An 18,393-nucleotide genomic window follows, 5' to 3' on the forward strand; every position below is an offset into this window, starting at 1 on the left:
TTCTTTTTATAGACACACTGTCCCTCACATAACCTTGTTTTTTATTGTTGTTGTTTTTTCCCGCTCATTCTTGTTTCCTTTTCCCCTCCACACTGACTTCAGCCTCTTATTTAGCTTCCACGCTTTTAGCTTTGTATCTTTTTTTCTCGCTTAATCAAACAAGTAATGATTGGATTTCTGTAACTAATATTACCAGCAGAATTCTGATCATATACAGTGAAGAAACACACACACACACACACACACACACACACACACACACACACACACACACACACACACACACACACACAAAAAACCGTACACTTGCAATACATGTGCATGTGTGTACTGCAGTTTTAAGTGCTTTCCTGGCTCACATTCATCTGTGTGTGTATGAAAGTTAAAAAGATCCTGACAAAAGGCTCTTGGTGATTTATACCTATAAAAAGCTTTTGATATTCTAAACCAGGAGGCAAAGTTCTTCCTGTTTTCGTTATATCTCACAAACTCTTCTCTGATAATGCAGCAAGTAACAGAAAGGATTTTAAAGAATAAAATAAATTATATTTAAAAAAAAAACACCAGTTGGCCTCCAAATGACTTCAAAAGCAGCCATGCTATTTTAAATGTACTCTAAGCATTCTCAACTGCAGTTAAGAAGAGATTTCTATTTTTTATCATTTGTCATATGACCTAATTTCTATTCAAAAGTACATTTGAATTGCTTGTTCTCATATTTAAATCCTATATCCGATTGTATCCAGTAGCAGTCATTGTGACTGATGTACCAAAAGTAATTTAGTTTAAATACCATATGAAGAGATATTTATTTTTGAGAACAATGTTTTATATTTCAGTATTAATTCACTTCTTTGCATTGTTGCCAGAAACACTGAAAGAGATATAAGCACATTTGAGTTTTTCCCCTCACTGGCCTGGCATTTGTTAAAGAGCTTCGTCAGAACCCTCTTCCCCCATCTTTGTTCCCAGGCAGCCCTTTCCTTCTCCTGTCTCTGGTTTGAGTTTCACGTCTCTCGGCGGTCTGATTGCCTGATAGCTTAAACATCTCTGCCTGCCTATCCTTTAGTGGGAGTGTGTAATCAAAGACACATGAGGAGCCTGTGTCCAAGTGCTGACCTTCTGCTTTCGCTCATCAATTCTTGGGGTTAATGTACAGGATCTATCAGGTCAGCAGATTTGTCTGCACAAACTCTGTCAGGTCTATAAACGATTGGAAGAAAAAAATGCGTCTGGCTGCTGGCTCTTATGAAAACTGTGTAGAATAAAATGAACACAAGAAAATTTCTGCTTATATATTTTTCACCACATCTTTGATGGTATCAGTATTTCTGTTCTGTGTTTGTTTTTTTATGACTGTTTTGAAATAAACTTCGTTGAGGAGGTCTATATGTGATTTTGGAACAAAAAATCCTGTAACATTTGTTGATGTGATTTTTCACCATAAGCCGAAACAGATGGCACGCAATCCTTTTCCTCTAGACTGATGCAAGTTAACAGGGGCATATATTTCCGAACAAGTGAAATCTAAACTCTTAACAGAGTTTGAGGCTTTGACCCCACCCCCTTTGAATGGCCGCCATAGAGATGTCAAAGAAATCTATTTCTCATTTTGAGTGATATCTCTATCAGTTGGCACATTCGCACCATGAGTCTATCCCAATGTTAAACCCCGAATCTGTCTCTTCAATGACGAGTGCGCACGTCTTAAATGACCACTCGTATCTTTTTGTTATGTGTCTGTGAGGTTAAAAGTGAACGGGCAGAATAGAGCTGTCTGGTGAAAGGCCTCTGATAGAAAGTGCCACTTCCATTTGAGCGCAGCTGCAGCAAAGCCTCTGCTGGCTCACTGTCCAGCCCGACACTTCACATTCTCTTCTCCTGCGATTGGAATGGATTTGAAAACTGTTAACTTCAGACAGAGTTTTGGCTTGACCATTTCTGATCTCTTCCCATTTTTTTCATTGCTTATCTCCCACTTGTTTTGTCAGAACCAATGACTGTCTCAGACGCTGTTTTCTTTTTGTTTACTTAAGTTTTCTGACTGCGTTCCTTTTTTTAAAACTTGGACTCAAAGTTGATTCCAAACCAAAGTTGGTACTCCTAAACCCATGTAAAAAATATTTCATATACAGTTTATATTTAAATATATACTGTCATGCACCGTTAAATTACATCTTGCATAACTTTTTATTCAACTTTCCATTGGACATACCATTAAGCTCCAGAATACACCTCCTAATTTGGTGATGAGGGGGTTTAACGGTTTGAGGAACTCTATTCTCAGACATGCTGACAGTCTTCACCCCCTTGGGTCCCTGCTAAGGATGGAGTTCGTGGTCGGAGGGAATAAAGTGAAAAAACCCTGGCTGCGTTTTAAATTCTCATTGTGGTTTGAATTAGAAAGGGGATAAATGCTCTGAATAATGATCAGAAAACATTTAGCTTCAGCTGCCCGGGTGAAACAAAACACACTCGAGTGAAACTTTTGAACTTTTTTTTTTCCTTCCCCCAGCCGTTTTGTTTTCAAATTTTAGCACTGAGTTCATGGGAAACTCACTCGGAGGTTACCTGCGCCTCTGCAAAGTGATGGAAAAAAGGATTACGTCTGCAAGAATGTTTTTACAGTTAGTTGAAATATTACTAACCTTGTCAAATGTCATTTTGAATGAGAGCGCAAACATATTTTAATCAGGGTTTTAAAGGCACGGCTTTTCAAACTGTGACTCTAAGAGAAAGGGGTCAGTTAATTGCAATGTTTGATGTCATATTTGGTCTCTGGCTCCATTTTGATGCAACTGCCTGGAAGCATGCTCGCTCTCCTGCCTGGCTCTGTGTCTTTCTCTATCTCACACACATACTTCATCAGACACAGTCAAATGAAAAACTATTGAAAGGTCTCAGAGTTTGTAGTGCTATAATCTTCATAAAGTCGACTTCTTGTCAGCCTTTCTTTCAACTTTAACCTTTAGCCTCTCACTGTGTACATCACCAGAGTTTGGCCACTTTCCATGGATCTGGCACTGCTGACATATAAGAGTGTTATTCATATTTTTGTGAATGAAACCATGAGTGTACAACAGAACAGCAAAAGTTACAGCAGCCTGACTTTTTCACTTTTCTTGTGAAAATATGAGCCCTGCTCTGACTTGTACTCAAACCTCTCCCAGCATACTATAATGGGCTAATCATCCAAACTCAGTCCCAAATCTCTTTGGTTCCCATAATTACTCTTTAACAGCAGTGGGAGGTAGGGGGTGGGGGGTGAGGAGGTAAAGGGATATACATTGTAAATTATGTTTGACAAGGTGGGGTTAGTGGTTTTGTCGTAGCTTGTCTTTAGTTATTACTCATACTTCCTCCTGCCATAGATAAGGCCTGCTGCTGAACATACCAAGGTGAGCACTGGCGCAGGGCTCTTATCGCCAGCATTGATTTAGGGCAAGAACTTAGTGACAGAGGTCATTGTGTAGTAAAGCTATCCGTCATTCAGGTTTGATTTCTGTTCAAACTTGTCTCCAAGTTGTCTACGCATAGGTTTGTAGCTCACAAGAGGTAGAGGCCACAGGAGGGTTGGACTTGGGTGGCTAAAGCTAAGTGCGTGTTAAGAGATCACAAAAATGTAGCATTTTGCAACAGTGACTACTGGTTCAAACTGCTATTTAAAACATAGCTAATATTGTAAATCTAATTCAAACCTCTTATTATCGTATGAAATCTGAATCCACAATCATTCGTCTTATGTTTAAAGCAGACATTACAAAAAAAAAAGTAGACACATTTTTTTCTCCAGCAGCAATCTGATAGCCTTACTTATAGAGGTATACTTACAGAAATTCCCCTTGTATTCTGTTTTCTTAGTATGTGTGTAAAACTATTAAATTTTCCCTCATTTAAAATTCAAGGTAGTTCTCAGCCTGTGGTATATACATTTGCAATCATAAACAGAGGAGATGAGTGTTTTCCCCTGTGCAGGGGTGTTTTTTTAGATGTCTGGTGATGGGTATTTAGTACCGTTAATGTTGTTCATGGCCTTCATTTCTAGACTTGTAACTTTTGGCTTAAATGTTCTATTTATTCTGGCAACCAAGTGAGGAACTCATACTTTCAAATATGCTCTGAGTCATATTATTGATTGGTCACGAAGATTATTTATTGCACTTTCTCTCTAACTTTTGCAAAAGTTGGAAGGCGACTGAGATTCTCCTGGAGTGCTTGCGTGTAAATGGCTATAAACTGGCTGTGCTGAATCCTGAGAGGAAAGGTACTCCCGTAGAATGTAAAGGTCTCTTTAGTTATGCTAAAATATCTAGCAAGGATGGTGGTGCTGCTCACTCCAACCTTCTACGGGATAACTGAAGTGGCTAATTACACTTCATTCTGTAATCAAACCCATGTCAGGTTGTCTGAGAACCTGGATTTATATGGTGGATTTCGGTTAAATACAGGAGCAGCTTAAACATTTTATGGTTCTCTCCTCAAATTAAAGTTTTTTTTTTTCCCCGCAATCCCCTCTAAAATATGTCATATCCCATTACGCAAATTTGGATATGGTAAATTAGTGAGGAGTGTGCTTACACTATGAATATGTTGACTTTTTTTGTGCCGTATGCAGAGGGTTAGCTTGCTGGGGGTTGGGGGTGTCTTTAACTCTAAAAAGTTGTCTTGAATTTTCTCCCCTTGGAAGATGATGTGTTTTTGCAATTCAAATATTTGCTCATTCTCTTCTCCATTGCAAAGCTCCCTTTGAAGCAAGGAGTTCTATCAGGACCAATGACAGTGTGAGTGTGCAGCGTGACAGCGCAAGAGGCAGTGCTGGACTATTTCTAACTGCATATTTAAATAGCACGGAAATCCAAAATCCAAAATGTATGCAAATGACGGCATGTTTTGCATGCTGATATTTTCATGATTTGGGGCTTGCATATTCAGGTGGTGCTCAGTACGTGCCTAGCTTTAGCAACATTAATCAGAATTACTTCGTGTCTTCCCCATATCCTTGATCTCTTTTTAACCAACATTTCTGTGGGTGGAAGGCCTGCAATTTGGTAGATTTACTTGATTTATTTTTCATGAAAGCTCTGCTGAAGGTTTTAAGACTGTTTTTAAGTGAAAGGACATACTAAAAGTCTTATATTTCATAGGAAAGTGTGTAACCCAGAAATGCTTAATATTTACTTCTTAAGAGTTTTTTTATTTTTTCCCCCATTTACATCCTGACTGCTATGTTTACTCCCCCTTTGTGTTATGTGCACATGGTTGAATGAAATTTTTAGATAATGTTCATTAAATCGAGAGCATATGGAATCTGAAGCTGCCTTTTAGGTTTTTTTTATATAGCTCTTTATGCAATAAGCACCATATCAAGACAAAACCCTTGAAATGGGCCTGAGGCCTGTCTGCACTTCTTAAGGTATAGAAAATACAATATAAAATAATTAATTGAATTGTCATCTGTATGAACGGTTCTTGCTCTTTGCACCCTATAATTCCCAACCTCTTTCTCCCCATTCCCCTCACCACATCCCCCCCCCCCCCCCCTCTTTTTTTTTCCTTCTAAACAGCAATTAATCTCATTTTTAGTCCAATTTCCAGCCCTCTGCTAGTGTCAGAGCGAGTCCCCTGTTTTGTTCCTATTTGGCTTGGTTCCTCTGCATAGTCATTAAGGGCCCAATTAATGTCACCCTTTAGCTGAAGAGTGCTCATTTTTATTGGGGAGCTGACAGTCACCGCCATGAGTGCCGCAGTGTAATATGCATTAATTGCCCCGTAACACTGGTAATTACCAGTTCTTCAAGCCTCTCAGTAAACTGTCATGCCCAGACACGACTGCTTTGAAATAGATTACTCATTAGGGGGACCTGCCCTGTTTTCCAATGGGGGCTCACTGGGTTGGCATAAAGACGAAAAAAATCTGGTGCTTGAACAAATAGTTGCCAAGAGCAATTTCCTATTACAACTTCCTGGTGAAGGCTTTTCTCTCTTTCTCTCTTTCTTTCTGCCTTTTTTTTTTTTTCCTTGGATGGTTTTCCAGCCGTCACTTGAGTTAAGGATCAGAAGTAGAGTTAAAGGTCCATCACAGATCTTGCTGATAGCAGTTGGTTTGTCTTCATGTCCCAGTTTGACTCCTTGAATGAAAATGTGCCTTGGGATTTCACTATTCAGATCACTGCGTTGTTTTAACTTTGTTACATTTGTATTTTGTTCATTTCTTTTCTTGCCTTAAATTTAAAGAAAAAAATGCCCCGAGACCAGTGCTGCATTGAAAATGTCAGAGTTTTGCTTGACGGGGGGCATTTCAAGGCCTCTGCACATAAGATCAAGGCAGTGTTGATGTGAAGTTCTTGTTCAAATATTGATGCTAACTTTGCACAACGCTCGTGTTTGCAAACTGTGGAATCTCCGTTTTAAACATAAGCTTGTGTTTCACAGCCCCTTCAACATGTTCCACGTCCCTGCAGAAACTTGTATTGATAGAGAATGCAAATAGATAAAGAAACGTATAGAGGACAAAAGGCGAGGATGCAGTGTGGGTGCCACCTTTGCTCGGCGATAAGATATTATAAAGGAAAGACCAAATCAAACAGCGTTAGCTAGCACACATCCTCTGCACAGAAAGGTGTTGGCCTGTTTAGTCACGCTTCAAATAATATTTAGATTTCACCACAGCCTTGTAAATGCTCCGAGTGTGCTGGGCCGATTCCTCTCTGGTACCTTTCCTTTTTTGTCAAAAGCACTTTTGTGTCATTACCCATTTACCGCAGCAAGGAAAAGAACAGAATTTGAAGACCAGGGAAAATTCTCTCACATACACACACAGATGGAAAACACACGCAGCCATGTGCACACCGAGCCTCACAAAGGTGCTGCTTTTGTTTTATCTCCCTTATAGCACCTGCTTCAGGCAATCTGCTCCCACTCGTCTCAAATGAATTTTGTCACGGCCTTTCAGATTCTCAGTCGGCGATGTGCTAATGAAAGGAGATGGTACAATTTGAACTGACCAGGTAGCAGCCAGCAGTGCACAGCTGAGAGCAAAGGATGGGGACACACCCCTCTTTGAAACAAAAGACAAGTCAACCGTCCACTGATATACCCATTACCCTTCTCATTAATACCCTGCAGACCTTGGTGTGTGAGCGTGTGTACTTTGGTGCGCTTGTGCGTGCGTTTATCTGTTTGCGTTGGTTGAACACTTATCGAATTGTTTATGACAGGCCTAATTGGGCTAATTGAAGACATTAAGATTACCTGTCAGCTGTGTGTATCCAGTCTCCCTATCTGTCTGACAACTTCTGACAAGTGAGGGACCCCGTAGCATCCGTGATGATGGAGCATTGCCGGGCCGTAATAGGGACAATAGGGGCCTCTCTAATTTGATGTGGGCAGCATTAGTTGTGACTATCCTTTGTGTGTGTGTGTGTGTGTGTGTGTGTGTGTGTGTGTGTGTGTGTGTGTGTGTGTGTTAAGTATAAGTGAGAGTTAGCTAGGGTAATGGAGTCCCCTTTGGCAATGTGACAAAACGATGAGGTAGTCTGAGGGAAAGAGTGGAAGGGTCTTCGAGTGTTTAAGGACATGAGAAGGAAGGTGCTTGAGGGTGATGGCCTTCACAGACTGACAAGAGACGAGCACTGACATCTGAGTGTCTGTGTGATTGTGGACCATTACCAGTACTGCTATATCAGGGATACCCATACTTTTTGACATGGAAAATGATCAAAATAGGTCCTGAAGTTCCACTTTGGTCTGATCTAATGTCTGCCATCATAACATAAACAGGTTTATAAGAAAAACCATACACAGAAGTATTTAGTTGATAAGTTACTGTATTTATTTTTGATTTTCATAACATTAAATTAAACCCAGACTAAAGACTCAGTTGAATGGTCCTTTTTTTGTCCTCCTGAATTTTTATTTTAAGGTGAGCGGAGCATAGTCCTATCTTCTGAGTCTTAAGGAATGTGCCTGTGCATATCTGTATCAGCTCACCCTCCCTCCTTTTTTCCTCCTCACTCGCCTCTCCTGTGTGGCCATTCTGTGGGGCTTTGCAGTGTCATCGCTATGACAGATCAACACTGTCAGCCCAAGAGATCCCTCTGTTTGTTTGTTCTTCTCCAAAAGGGGTTAAACTGTCAAGTTGACAACTCACGAGACCCTTAGACTGCCCTACTGCCTCTCCTCGTCTCCCTCCCTCCCATCCACATTCATCCCCAAACGAGTGAAAATCAATACCAGATTGCCTGAGGACCACTGTTTGGTGTGGGCTTGACCCCTAGATGTCCCCCACTCTGCTTCTTTCATTACATGTAGCCCAGTATTTAACTTCCATCCTGATCCCTTGCCTAATTAGTTTCGATAAGCTCAGAGTCTCTCTTTCCCTCCCTCCTTCTCTGTATCTCCCTGTCCTACTCTTACAATTGCATTCACACACAAACACAGCAAACACATGGACTTTTTGCTTTCTTTCACTTTGAAGGGACACTGTGGGCTGGGAGTAATAAAAAGACAAATCCCGACAGGCACACAGAAGCCCTAAGCTATTCTTGAGCTAGGATTATTGTTTTGTTTGCTTAGCAAATTTTTTAAAACTACAGTGAAATTAGATTTGCACCCCAGATTGTCAGTACAAACACTGGGGATATCCTGTGTTGTCCAAAACTAATGGCACTCTGCTGTGTTGGGCCTGTTGGCCAGTCCTGTGGTTTTCAGAAGGCCTCGTTGATATCGCGTAGCTCTGTTTAATCATTTTACAAAGCAGCTATTGATATTGTGTGGAAAATGCAACTTCACCTTTAGAATTCCCTAATAATAACCTTAACCTTGATAAGTGATGCAAGCAGGTATCCAGTGGTTTTTCTGCAGGAGGTATATCTGTGTGTATATGTATATTTACCACCCAGATGTCCAGGTGCCGCCACTGTGCCGGCTGGCCCGTGGAACACTGACAAGCCCCAACAACATGTCGGCCCCCCCTGCTTTACTCCCCCCAGGGGCTAAAATTACCCTCAGGAATGTAAACAGACTGCCGAGTAAGCACACAGATTTCTGTGGCCCTTCGCCTGCATCCCTCTCCACACTTGCCCCCCCTAAAGTGGGACAGTTCCATTTTGGACACAGAAGCCAAGGTTGATGCGGAGGCTACGGTAACCCGGCGCTGGCTGGTTTGCTACAGTAGTTTTCTGATTGAGTAACAGGACAGTGATAATCATTTTTCCTAACTGCAAATATTTTTTGTAACACCTGAAAGACAAATCTACTTTTTTCCCACCCTTGTACTCCTCATATCTCCTTTCCCCCATTTCATTTTAGCAGACAGATAGGCATTCACACCAATTCATTAGTGTGTGGGGTCGCTGTAAGCAGTGGAGTTTGGGTGAAGAAGTTCACTGGGCTGGGCGCTGACATGTTGATTTAGTGGTGGTAACACCACTGCACTTCCAAAGGTGCTGACTTGGACGAAAGCCAGGCCTCTTTCTCTCACAGGGAGACATTAGAGACCACACTCTAATTTTGGGGCAGGGTTGTACTCATGGACGCAGAGGCCAAGAGGCCTACACAACAAACATTCGCACCTGCCTTTCCATGACTTTTGATTCACTGAACTGGTAACAGAACTTACAATGAAGTACTTATTCTTGAACCTGATGGAGACCTTGGGCCAATGGATAGCATGGCTTTTTCAGAATGGAAGAACAATGAGGAGCAGCCATACGAATTTACAAAGTCTCATTTAAAAAATATACTTGTGGCTTACATATTATATATTTCATGCAACTTTTTTTGTGTTTCTGTGGTTTTAAGTACAGTTGCATGTGGATATTAAATGTTTTATTTCAACAGCTTATGTCGATTAAAAAACAGCTGAGTGCATGGCACACATCCCATGACCTCATATGCAAACATGATATCCATAAGTACACACGCATGACATTGTTCCTCCGCTGGATGCATTAGATGTGCCGGCGCTCGTTCAGACTGATGTTGCCCTAGCAAGGGTGGATAGGGTTACAGTACAAAATGTTGTTGATTAGGGGCTGTGCCTGTAGTGGGGGATCGTCCTAAATTGAAGACACATTAGCTACAGGGGTTAAAGGCAGGATTAGGTCCAGATCTGTGTGGCATAAGGAGCAATGGTCAAAGAAAAATGCCTGTCCCAATGCTTGTCTTTGACTGTTTCCCCAGGGACAGGTGGCAATTATCGGCCAGGGCTGCTGGGAGTTCACAATAACAGGTTAAAGGAGCATGTATCCCCTTGACAATGTGGTTTTCTCTGTCTGCACAGCCTCCCAGCCCCCAGCCTTCTTGCCCACTACCATGGGGAGCTTCTTGTCTCTAGGCAGAACTCATAGACACGAGGACTCATCAAAGGCCCGAGGGGCTTTCAACTGATCTCCAAATTAGCACTATGGTCAATGTTTAGTTTTTAGAACTTGGAGCATTATCTAAAAAAAGGGAAAACCTCAGATGTTTATTTTTTTAAGTCATATTTTTACTTAGATTATCTTAAACATGTATAGGAACTCGATTAAAACCGATAACAAACAAAATACTGGCACTCACTGATAAGTATACCCTTTGTTAAAAGGTAAAACAAACTTATTCTAGCTATAAGCCGGCATCAGCTTCACTGGCATTCCAGATGACAGCTTGTACCTGAAACTATATATACTCAATGTTTGCTAAAACATTAAGTATATTCATCCCCGAGCGCCGCTATTTTGTTTGTTCTTATAACTACATTTAAAATGTATTTACATAAATCAAGATTCCCAGACAAAATTACTACCCGCTCAAGATTTCAGTTCAATATAGTAGAGACACTATGTGCTGTCATCACCATGAAAGAATTCATTAATATCAGCATTAACTGTTAATGAATATCCACTCAGTGTGTCATAACTGAAGAGATCAAGCCATTTTCATGATGTACAGTGTCATTAAGGAGTGTGAGGAGTCGATATCTGCGAACAAAAAAAAAAGATCAGGTGTGCTCTTAGTTCCTGGACGTTAACCCTTTAAAAGCCGGAGAGACCGAGACGGACATTTATTTTTCTTGCATTTATGTTAACAAGCCTGTTCAAAACAATCCTTTTTGCAAAACACTAACACACAGGACACTTTTGTCTGAAGGACAAGTTTTGGGGGTTTTTTTTATGATTATGGTGCCACCACAGAGCTGTCGTCATTAGGCCGCTTTGTTGTATGTAGTGTACTCTGCGCTGCTTGGGCCAAATTCTGAACACTGGAAAGACAAATCTAGAGCCAGACCACACCTTGTTTAGTTTTGCTTCACATCCAATACAGACCAGAGTGTGTCAAAGCGTGTTGGACCGTGACACCGTAGATCTGAGAGGGAACCCGCACACATTACACACACAGTGCACACTTGTTTCTCAGATATGTGTTGCTAATGTGGTAGGCGACATGCTCAGTTAAGGGACTTAACGAGTTCAAAACACTGATTAAGTCTCCTCCCTTCAGCTGGAGAATGTTTTGGAAGCATGATATTGAGCGAATGGTTTCTAACTGGGACCAAATGTAATTAAGTTGGATATCTGTAAGTTACTATTGAGCCAGCAAATAAATATAAGGTTAATGCTTATTTGCTCATTCACATAATCATGTGTTAGTCAAGGTATCAGTCGGATGTCAGATTGTGTATCTGTACGGTGATAAGGTTTTGGTTATTGTGAGAAAGTAGCTGAAGTGATAGGAGCTTGTGGGAAATTTGAAGCCAGAAAGTGATAACTGATCAAATAATTAACGGGAGAAAAAAAAACATTTTACAATTATGGATGCATATGTTTAAAAATAAGCAGTTTTCTCTATTTATCATATAGAAAAAGCTCTAACCTTAGTTTTTTGTGTGCACAAATCTCTCCAGAATCTTTAAATTCCCAAATTCTTTGCAGTATTACACTTTGTTCTCAAATTGCTGAACCATTTGTCCATATAATCTTTTAGTAGCATTATTGGTGAATTGAAAATATAAAATATTAGTATATTATTTTCCCTATTTTACATTTATAGTTAATGAGCACAAAGTTCACCTTTTGCATTTGTAGGACGGGACTGAAATGTTGCTAAAGCTGAATCTGGTTGACCATCAACTAATTTTGTGATCCCTTAAAGGGCGCAGGCTACATCCTGCTCCAGAAGTGGTTGCTGTGTTTACCAAGTAAAGCTCTGGAATCCTCTTGTCTCTGTTTTGGTATTGTTATCTTGCATTAGTGAGCATAAATTATCTCCTACTACAACATAAAACTGACAACACACTGAGTCGACCTGACCTCCCACATCTCTCATACTCTCATACTTACACATTCCACCTCCACACCTCTAGCTTAAAAACTACATATGCATATGAATATGACATGCTCTTCACTGGTGACAAAGATTAACCGCATTCTTCTCTGTTCCTCCTTAATTACGACGCTTGCGTAGGTTTTGGTGATAATAATGTACAATCGTGTGCTGCGGTTGCTTTATAATTGTGTTTTAAGTACCTAAGTTGAATTAAGTTTTTTTTCACCGCTCAATGAGACAAAGTAGGGGGTGGAGAAAGTAAAAAAAACCAAAACAATGTTTTCTATTCTTAGCTATGGTCATGTTAATAACTTGTCTGTGGGAGGTTAACTCTTCCATTCAGTTCCTGTTATTTATGGACAGTCGGATGTATAGTTTGTAGCAAGGGATTATTTACCTCCCTGTTCGAGGACACCCCTCTGGGTAGAACCAGCCTTAAAATATCCTACTTGTGCACAGCAGTTTTACTTGTCAGGGGCGTCTTCATCATCAGTCTGGCTGAATTGCAGCAAAATGCACTACAAAGTCATTAAAATACACAAGCTGGGTACAGTATTCATGCAAAACTGTATCACCTGCTGACATGCAGGCTCTGGGTCACTGCCGTCCCTGTAAATTTTCGCAAATAATAACGCATCACAACACCAGTATCTAACCTTTTTTTGTTTTTGTTTTTATAAAGAAAACTCTTATAACTCTTTGATAGGTGAACATCTATCAAAGGGATCTCAAAAGAATAGTCTTACTTTTACACATTTATTCTCTGTCTTTTACTACATACGCAGTTCGTCAGACTTCAACACAGACATTTTTATGCCTCTGTACTTCTCTCACAATCAGTCTGAATGCTTTTTGTCTTAAAAGAAGTTGAGCGGGTTCCATTACGGCATTTGGGAAAACTGAGAAAAGACTGACTAACACTAATGTTTGGCAGTGCTTTAGCTGCCTACCTTGTGACCTGATGTATGGATGCTGAAAACAAAGAGGTCTTTGTGGAGAGACCTCAGAGACATAGACTTCACCCTCAGGTGAAGGCTTGCACTGTCTAAATCATTGCTGGGGTGTTTGTTTAAAGTGGACCTGTGCGGTGTGTAAAATGAAGTGAGGGCATTTTAAAGTCGAGCATAAATTCATCTCAATTTTATTGATAATTCGTCATGTCATGTAATGTACTTTGGAAAAAGTGATTGAACCCGAGTTGTGCTTGAAGCTTCTTCTTTTTTTTCCACCAAATGTAGCAAAGGAAGTTAACCTTGATCTGCGTGTTGAGCAGAAATGTTCAACTCAGAGATTTTTGAAAAGGTTACACTACCTGACCTCCCATGCATGGATTACGGGCTTTCAGCCATGCTTTCATTTCCCCCCCAAAATGAGAAAAGCAAGAACTAAAATCAAGAAATAAGTCTGCAAATTATTTGAAGGGTAGAGTTGGTATATTTTTACGCATGTGTTTATTATATTCCGTATTGCTGGCTTCATGGCATGTTGTGTGTGCACAGGCAGATACTAATAACACTCCCTCTTCTCCATTCATGTTTTTTTTTCTATTTCTTACTGCCTCGCTCTCATTAAGCTGTTGTAGTAAGCTGCTTGGCACCTGCTTTAAAATGCGACCACCAGCAGCTCATTAACACTAACGAAAGCACGGCTGGCAGCCCGCAATCCACGCCCAGGCTCGTCAAGTGGCCCTCTTGCTGAAATTAGCTACATTTCACAAACAATTTCACCAACTCGTTACATAGCGAGGTGTTTATTGGAAGATGGTTGACTCTGACTTCGAGGTGGTGTGCGTAATAAGCACATGCCAGCTTAAAATGAGCCAGCCCACATAATAAACCATAATTTGCCTACAAATTTAAACTGAACTTCCACTCACTTCCTCCGGCGTTCCAACACACAAACTTCAGAGGAAGTATATATATATATATATATATATATATATATATATATATATATATATATATATATATATATATGCGCAGTAGTAGTGCCTAAAGCACCCTGCTGTGTATTTTTACTTGCTTTCTACTTAGTTTTAGACTTTTTCACAAGAAAATCATGCTGGAACCATCAGACTTAGTCTTGACCCCCTGACCGTTCCCTTCCCCCTTCAGTGTTATTGTTACTATTCCCAGTCCAAGATTTTTACCTCAAGGTCCCAGTAGTATTGACTTGTATTAATCCTGAGAAGGATTCAAACTCCATTTATTTTCTTTACGGTATGGAAAGGCCTTGGTGACATGGCTCCCCAGTGTTTATAATTTTGCTTGTTTCAATTTGTACTCAGCCTCCCTTGACAGACCTGGGACATGATGAATCGTGCACGGCTGCCTTATCTGTTGATGTGCAGTTTTAACCTTTTCAGAAGGTTGCCTCTTTCCAGTGTGTGCCGACCAGTCTGCCCGTTCTACGCTTCTCACCCTCCCCAAACACACGCATACATCCAGAACACAGGAAATACAAAGAGAACGGCGGCAGAATAAAAAGAAGCACATAAGCCCTTTTCTGAAGCCACCTAATGTAAATGTTTAGGTTTTGTTTCCAAAACATTTCCATATTAAGAGTTGACGGCCATGTGCAGCAGTGGAGCGTGGAAATGGCGAGAATTTGAGTTTTGTGCAGTGTTGAGAGGGTGAGCTACGTGTGTGACACTGTGGTGAACTTAGAGCGTGCATCTGCAGGCTTTCTTCGGGGCTGTTGGCTTTGGCCTGTTTGCTCACAGATACAGCACCGTAAATCACGCGCTGTAAAACGCAGAATGCAGGGATGGGGTGTAGGAGCATGTACACTACTGCGAGGGCCGCTTAGAAGGAGGTGCACATATCTTCATGTACATGCGTCTGTCTGCACACGGGAACTGTATGTAGCATGCGCACTGCCTCGAGACCAGTCATTATAACAAGACATATGTAACAGCTGGAAAAAGAACAAAGGCTGAGAATTTATTGTTTCTGTGGTCACAATGCAATCTGTGTGTTTACAGTAAATTCTTAAATTGCAAACTAAAGATTTCTGTAAATACAGCATCTATAATAGTTCTTATAGTCTAACCAAAATGTCAAAAGATTTTATGAACTTTACCTTGAAGCTGAACTTGTACTGCTCTCTGTGGCCCTTTAGCTAGCTTCCTGTCTTGGCCTCCAGAGGCCCCACAACAGCGTTAACTGTCCAAGGATGAAGAGCAGTACTGTCAGCCCCCTGAATCTGCTCTAGCATCTAGCAGCTACAGTGCTCTCCACTCAAGAGTTCAACTGTGACACGTCTTTATGCGTGGCAGCTAAGGTTCAAAGAAGAGAGGGGCCACTGGTGGCTCTTTGGGGGTTAATAAATATCTTGAAAGCTGCTTTATTTCCTTTTTGAAAAGAAATAATAAAATGTAGTTGCACATTCCAAGTGACGAGTTCCTCTGTTTAAAGCGTTACTGCATCTTTCACATCTTTAGGGATACAGTTGCTACAGGTTCTACAAGGAAATAAACAAAAACATCCTATATCTAAACACTCCTAATTTGAGCTCACATTTGCTTGGAAAGTCAATCTTTATTGCCGCAGTGCAGATTGCTTTCCCCCTCAAAATGAAGGTAAATGAAACAGCTGGACACTGTTTGACTAGCTAACCTTAACCACCATATGCAGTGTGTTGAACTCTGCATGCTCTCTTATGCACCAAAGGCTTCTGATGTCAGGATCCGGAGGCCTTGGTGTAGTGCTTTGTTATAGATAGATTATTGTTATTTCACTGCCATTGTAATGTGATTGAGTGTGTATCACCCTGTCAGAAAGATCTTTATCTTCCTGGCGGTGTTTTTGTTTGATTCAGCACAAGTTTCCTGGATGTGATCAAAGGAAAAATACCTAAGCCATCTTATCGCTCATAGATCCATCTCACTAGTGTCCCATCTTTCTATCTCTTTACTAACCTATTCCTGATGTTTTCTGTATTTCCTATCCAAAGTCAATAGCATTTTCAGATATGAATTTGAAAGTCTATCTCAGTATTTGCACACTGAGAACTCTTGAAAACAGCAGCGGTAATGTACTAACAGTCTGTTTTGTTTTTGTGCACTGCAGGTTTGGTCCAGGCCTTGTGATCTACTGGTATGGCTTTATTGGAGAGCTGGATTGCCAGAGAGACAGAGGTATCCTACTCAAAGACTGCTTCCCTACAGACATTGTCACCCTGTGCCATGCCACGCAACAAGACCGATCACCTGAGAGCCAGAATAAAGACAAAGAATGAGAAAAGATCAGAAGCAAGAATAAAACCAAAGTACAGATGAAAGAATGAATGGGAGGAAAGAGGGATGACAACAAGGAGGTGGGAAGGGTACGAACACTGAATTTTGCAGGGGTGGATACCTAGATCCGGAAGCAATTTGGCTTTCCTGCAGTGTGAGACTACTGGCAAAAAATCTGCCCTGAACTTCACCTGACCCTCATTCTCTCTCTCTCGCTCTCTCTCTCCCTTTCTTCCTCTCATTCACTGCTCCAAAGCGGCCGCATGTAAATGCACACCAGCATTCTCTATATATCTGACGTCACTCATAGTCATACCTGTAAATGAAAAACATGATCTGGGAGGCTGCTCTGGTCGTGGTCAACACCTGGCCCTTGGATGGCCTCTTGCACTGGAGGCTACGGTGCAAGCCAGGGCCGAAGCAGGACATAAGGGCCTTCCTTATCACGCTCAGGCCCTGGCCTTTGTCACTCCTTCCTCCTCCGTTCCATAGGCAGATAAGAGAGGTGCGGTCTAGGGGCTGGGTGACGCCTGTCTCTCACCTGCGTCACTCAGTGCCCTCTCAGTCACTCTCCAGCGGGATAAACAGGATAGTTTCTGATTAAGGTTGGCCCCTCAGTGACCCTTTTCACATTATAAAATCTTTTTTTTTTTGTTAGCACATATGCTTGACAGAACTGTTCATGCTGCTGTCAGTGTTTATTTCTTAACTGCGCAACTAATATTCAAATTCAAAGTTCCACTAACCTAATTAAGAGCAAATTTTGATACATTTACAAAAAAGGAATTTTTTTTTTTTTACATTTGTTGGCTTCATGTTTACTGTAGAGTTAAAGTTATTGATAGAATTTCCAATAGGTGTGAACAAAATTGAATAATTTTCTATTTTTTTACGTTGAATATATTAATAATTTTTCACTGCATAATGTCATAAAATAATGAGCATAGCCGTGACAGTTTGCCTAAAGCAAAGCCATATTGAAATTGGGAGTAATGTGGTAGCCTAACAGTATTCACTTTAAAAGGATATAAAATAAGTGAAGAGCTTATCCTCGCATTTGTGAACCTACGTTTGCTTGACCAGTGTGTTTACTTAGTAAAATATCAAAACCAGGAGCTTTTTTACTTGTTTCACAGTAATAAAAAATAAATAAAAAGACTATTAGAATCAGCATTTGTTGCATTCTGTCCCACATTTAACCTGTAACAATTTAAAGTAAAACTACTGTACTTCCATGTGTTATTTTGTACATGTAAATATTAATAAATGTGTTGTGTAAACTATTTTTAATATGTTCCCACGTTACTGTCAAAATCATAAACTTTATATATCAGGCACGTTTAGGCAAGTGAGGTAAAAGACAGGTACGTAGAAACACCTGATTACCATGTAAAGGTAAGTGACTGTCTAGTAGTCGTCTATTGCACATCTTTATAACCGTGATACATTTTATGAGTGGATACTAATGGAAGAAACACAGCCGGGCTAGGAGAACCAGAAGTGAACATAAAGTTGAGTGATGGCTTTAGAGGCAGATATGCACTGCCTATAGGGGATCCCTGTCCTGCCCCTTTCTTTATGGCACACAAAACGATAAGAGGAAAGAAAGTGAAAGGGTGAAGAACATGCTGTCACCTCAGAAAGTACATTCACAAAGAACTATTTTTGTTCATAGTGTGCTTTCAAACTGCAGGCTTCACGTGTTCTTGTGCATAGAAATGAGTCAAAACAGACCTCAGGTGCAAAGTTAGTGGAAAGCTTTTGTCTTCAGTCTATTAATCACCAAATCCGACCGCCTCATTTTCTGTTATTTAAGACAACTTCCCCATATGAAACAAAAATATGTGTTC

The 18,393-nt window shown here is 40.6% G+C and overlaps 1 protein-coding gene across 3 annotated transcripts in view; it reads left to right on the plus strand.

Annotated features, from left to right (window-relative positions):
- cdin1 (CDAN1 interacting nuclease 1) overlaps positions 1 to 17,713 on the plus strand; it is a 50,811-nt gene extending 33,098 nt beyond the window's left edge. For all 3 annotated transcript variants that reach the window (XM_004540358.2, XM_004540359.2, XM_076877613.1), the window contains exon 12: positions 16,377 to 17,713. In XM_004540358.2, the coding sequence (XP_004540415.1) occupies positions 16,377 to 16,545 (169 nt within the window). In that variant the 3' untranslated portion in view covers positions 16,546 to 17,713. The remainder of the gene's footprint in view (positions 1 to 16,376) is intronic.
- Positions 17,714 to 18,393: the final 680 nt, after the last annotated feature.

The sequence above is a fragment of the Maylandia zebra genome, linkage group LG19 (assembly GCF_041146795.1).
Source record: "Maylandia zebra isolate NMK-2024a linkage group LG19, Mzebra_GT3a, whole genome shotgun sequence".
NCBI lineage: Eukaryota > Metazoa > Chordata > Actinopteri > Cichliformes > Cichlidae > Maylandia > Maylandia zebra.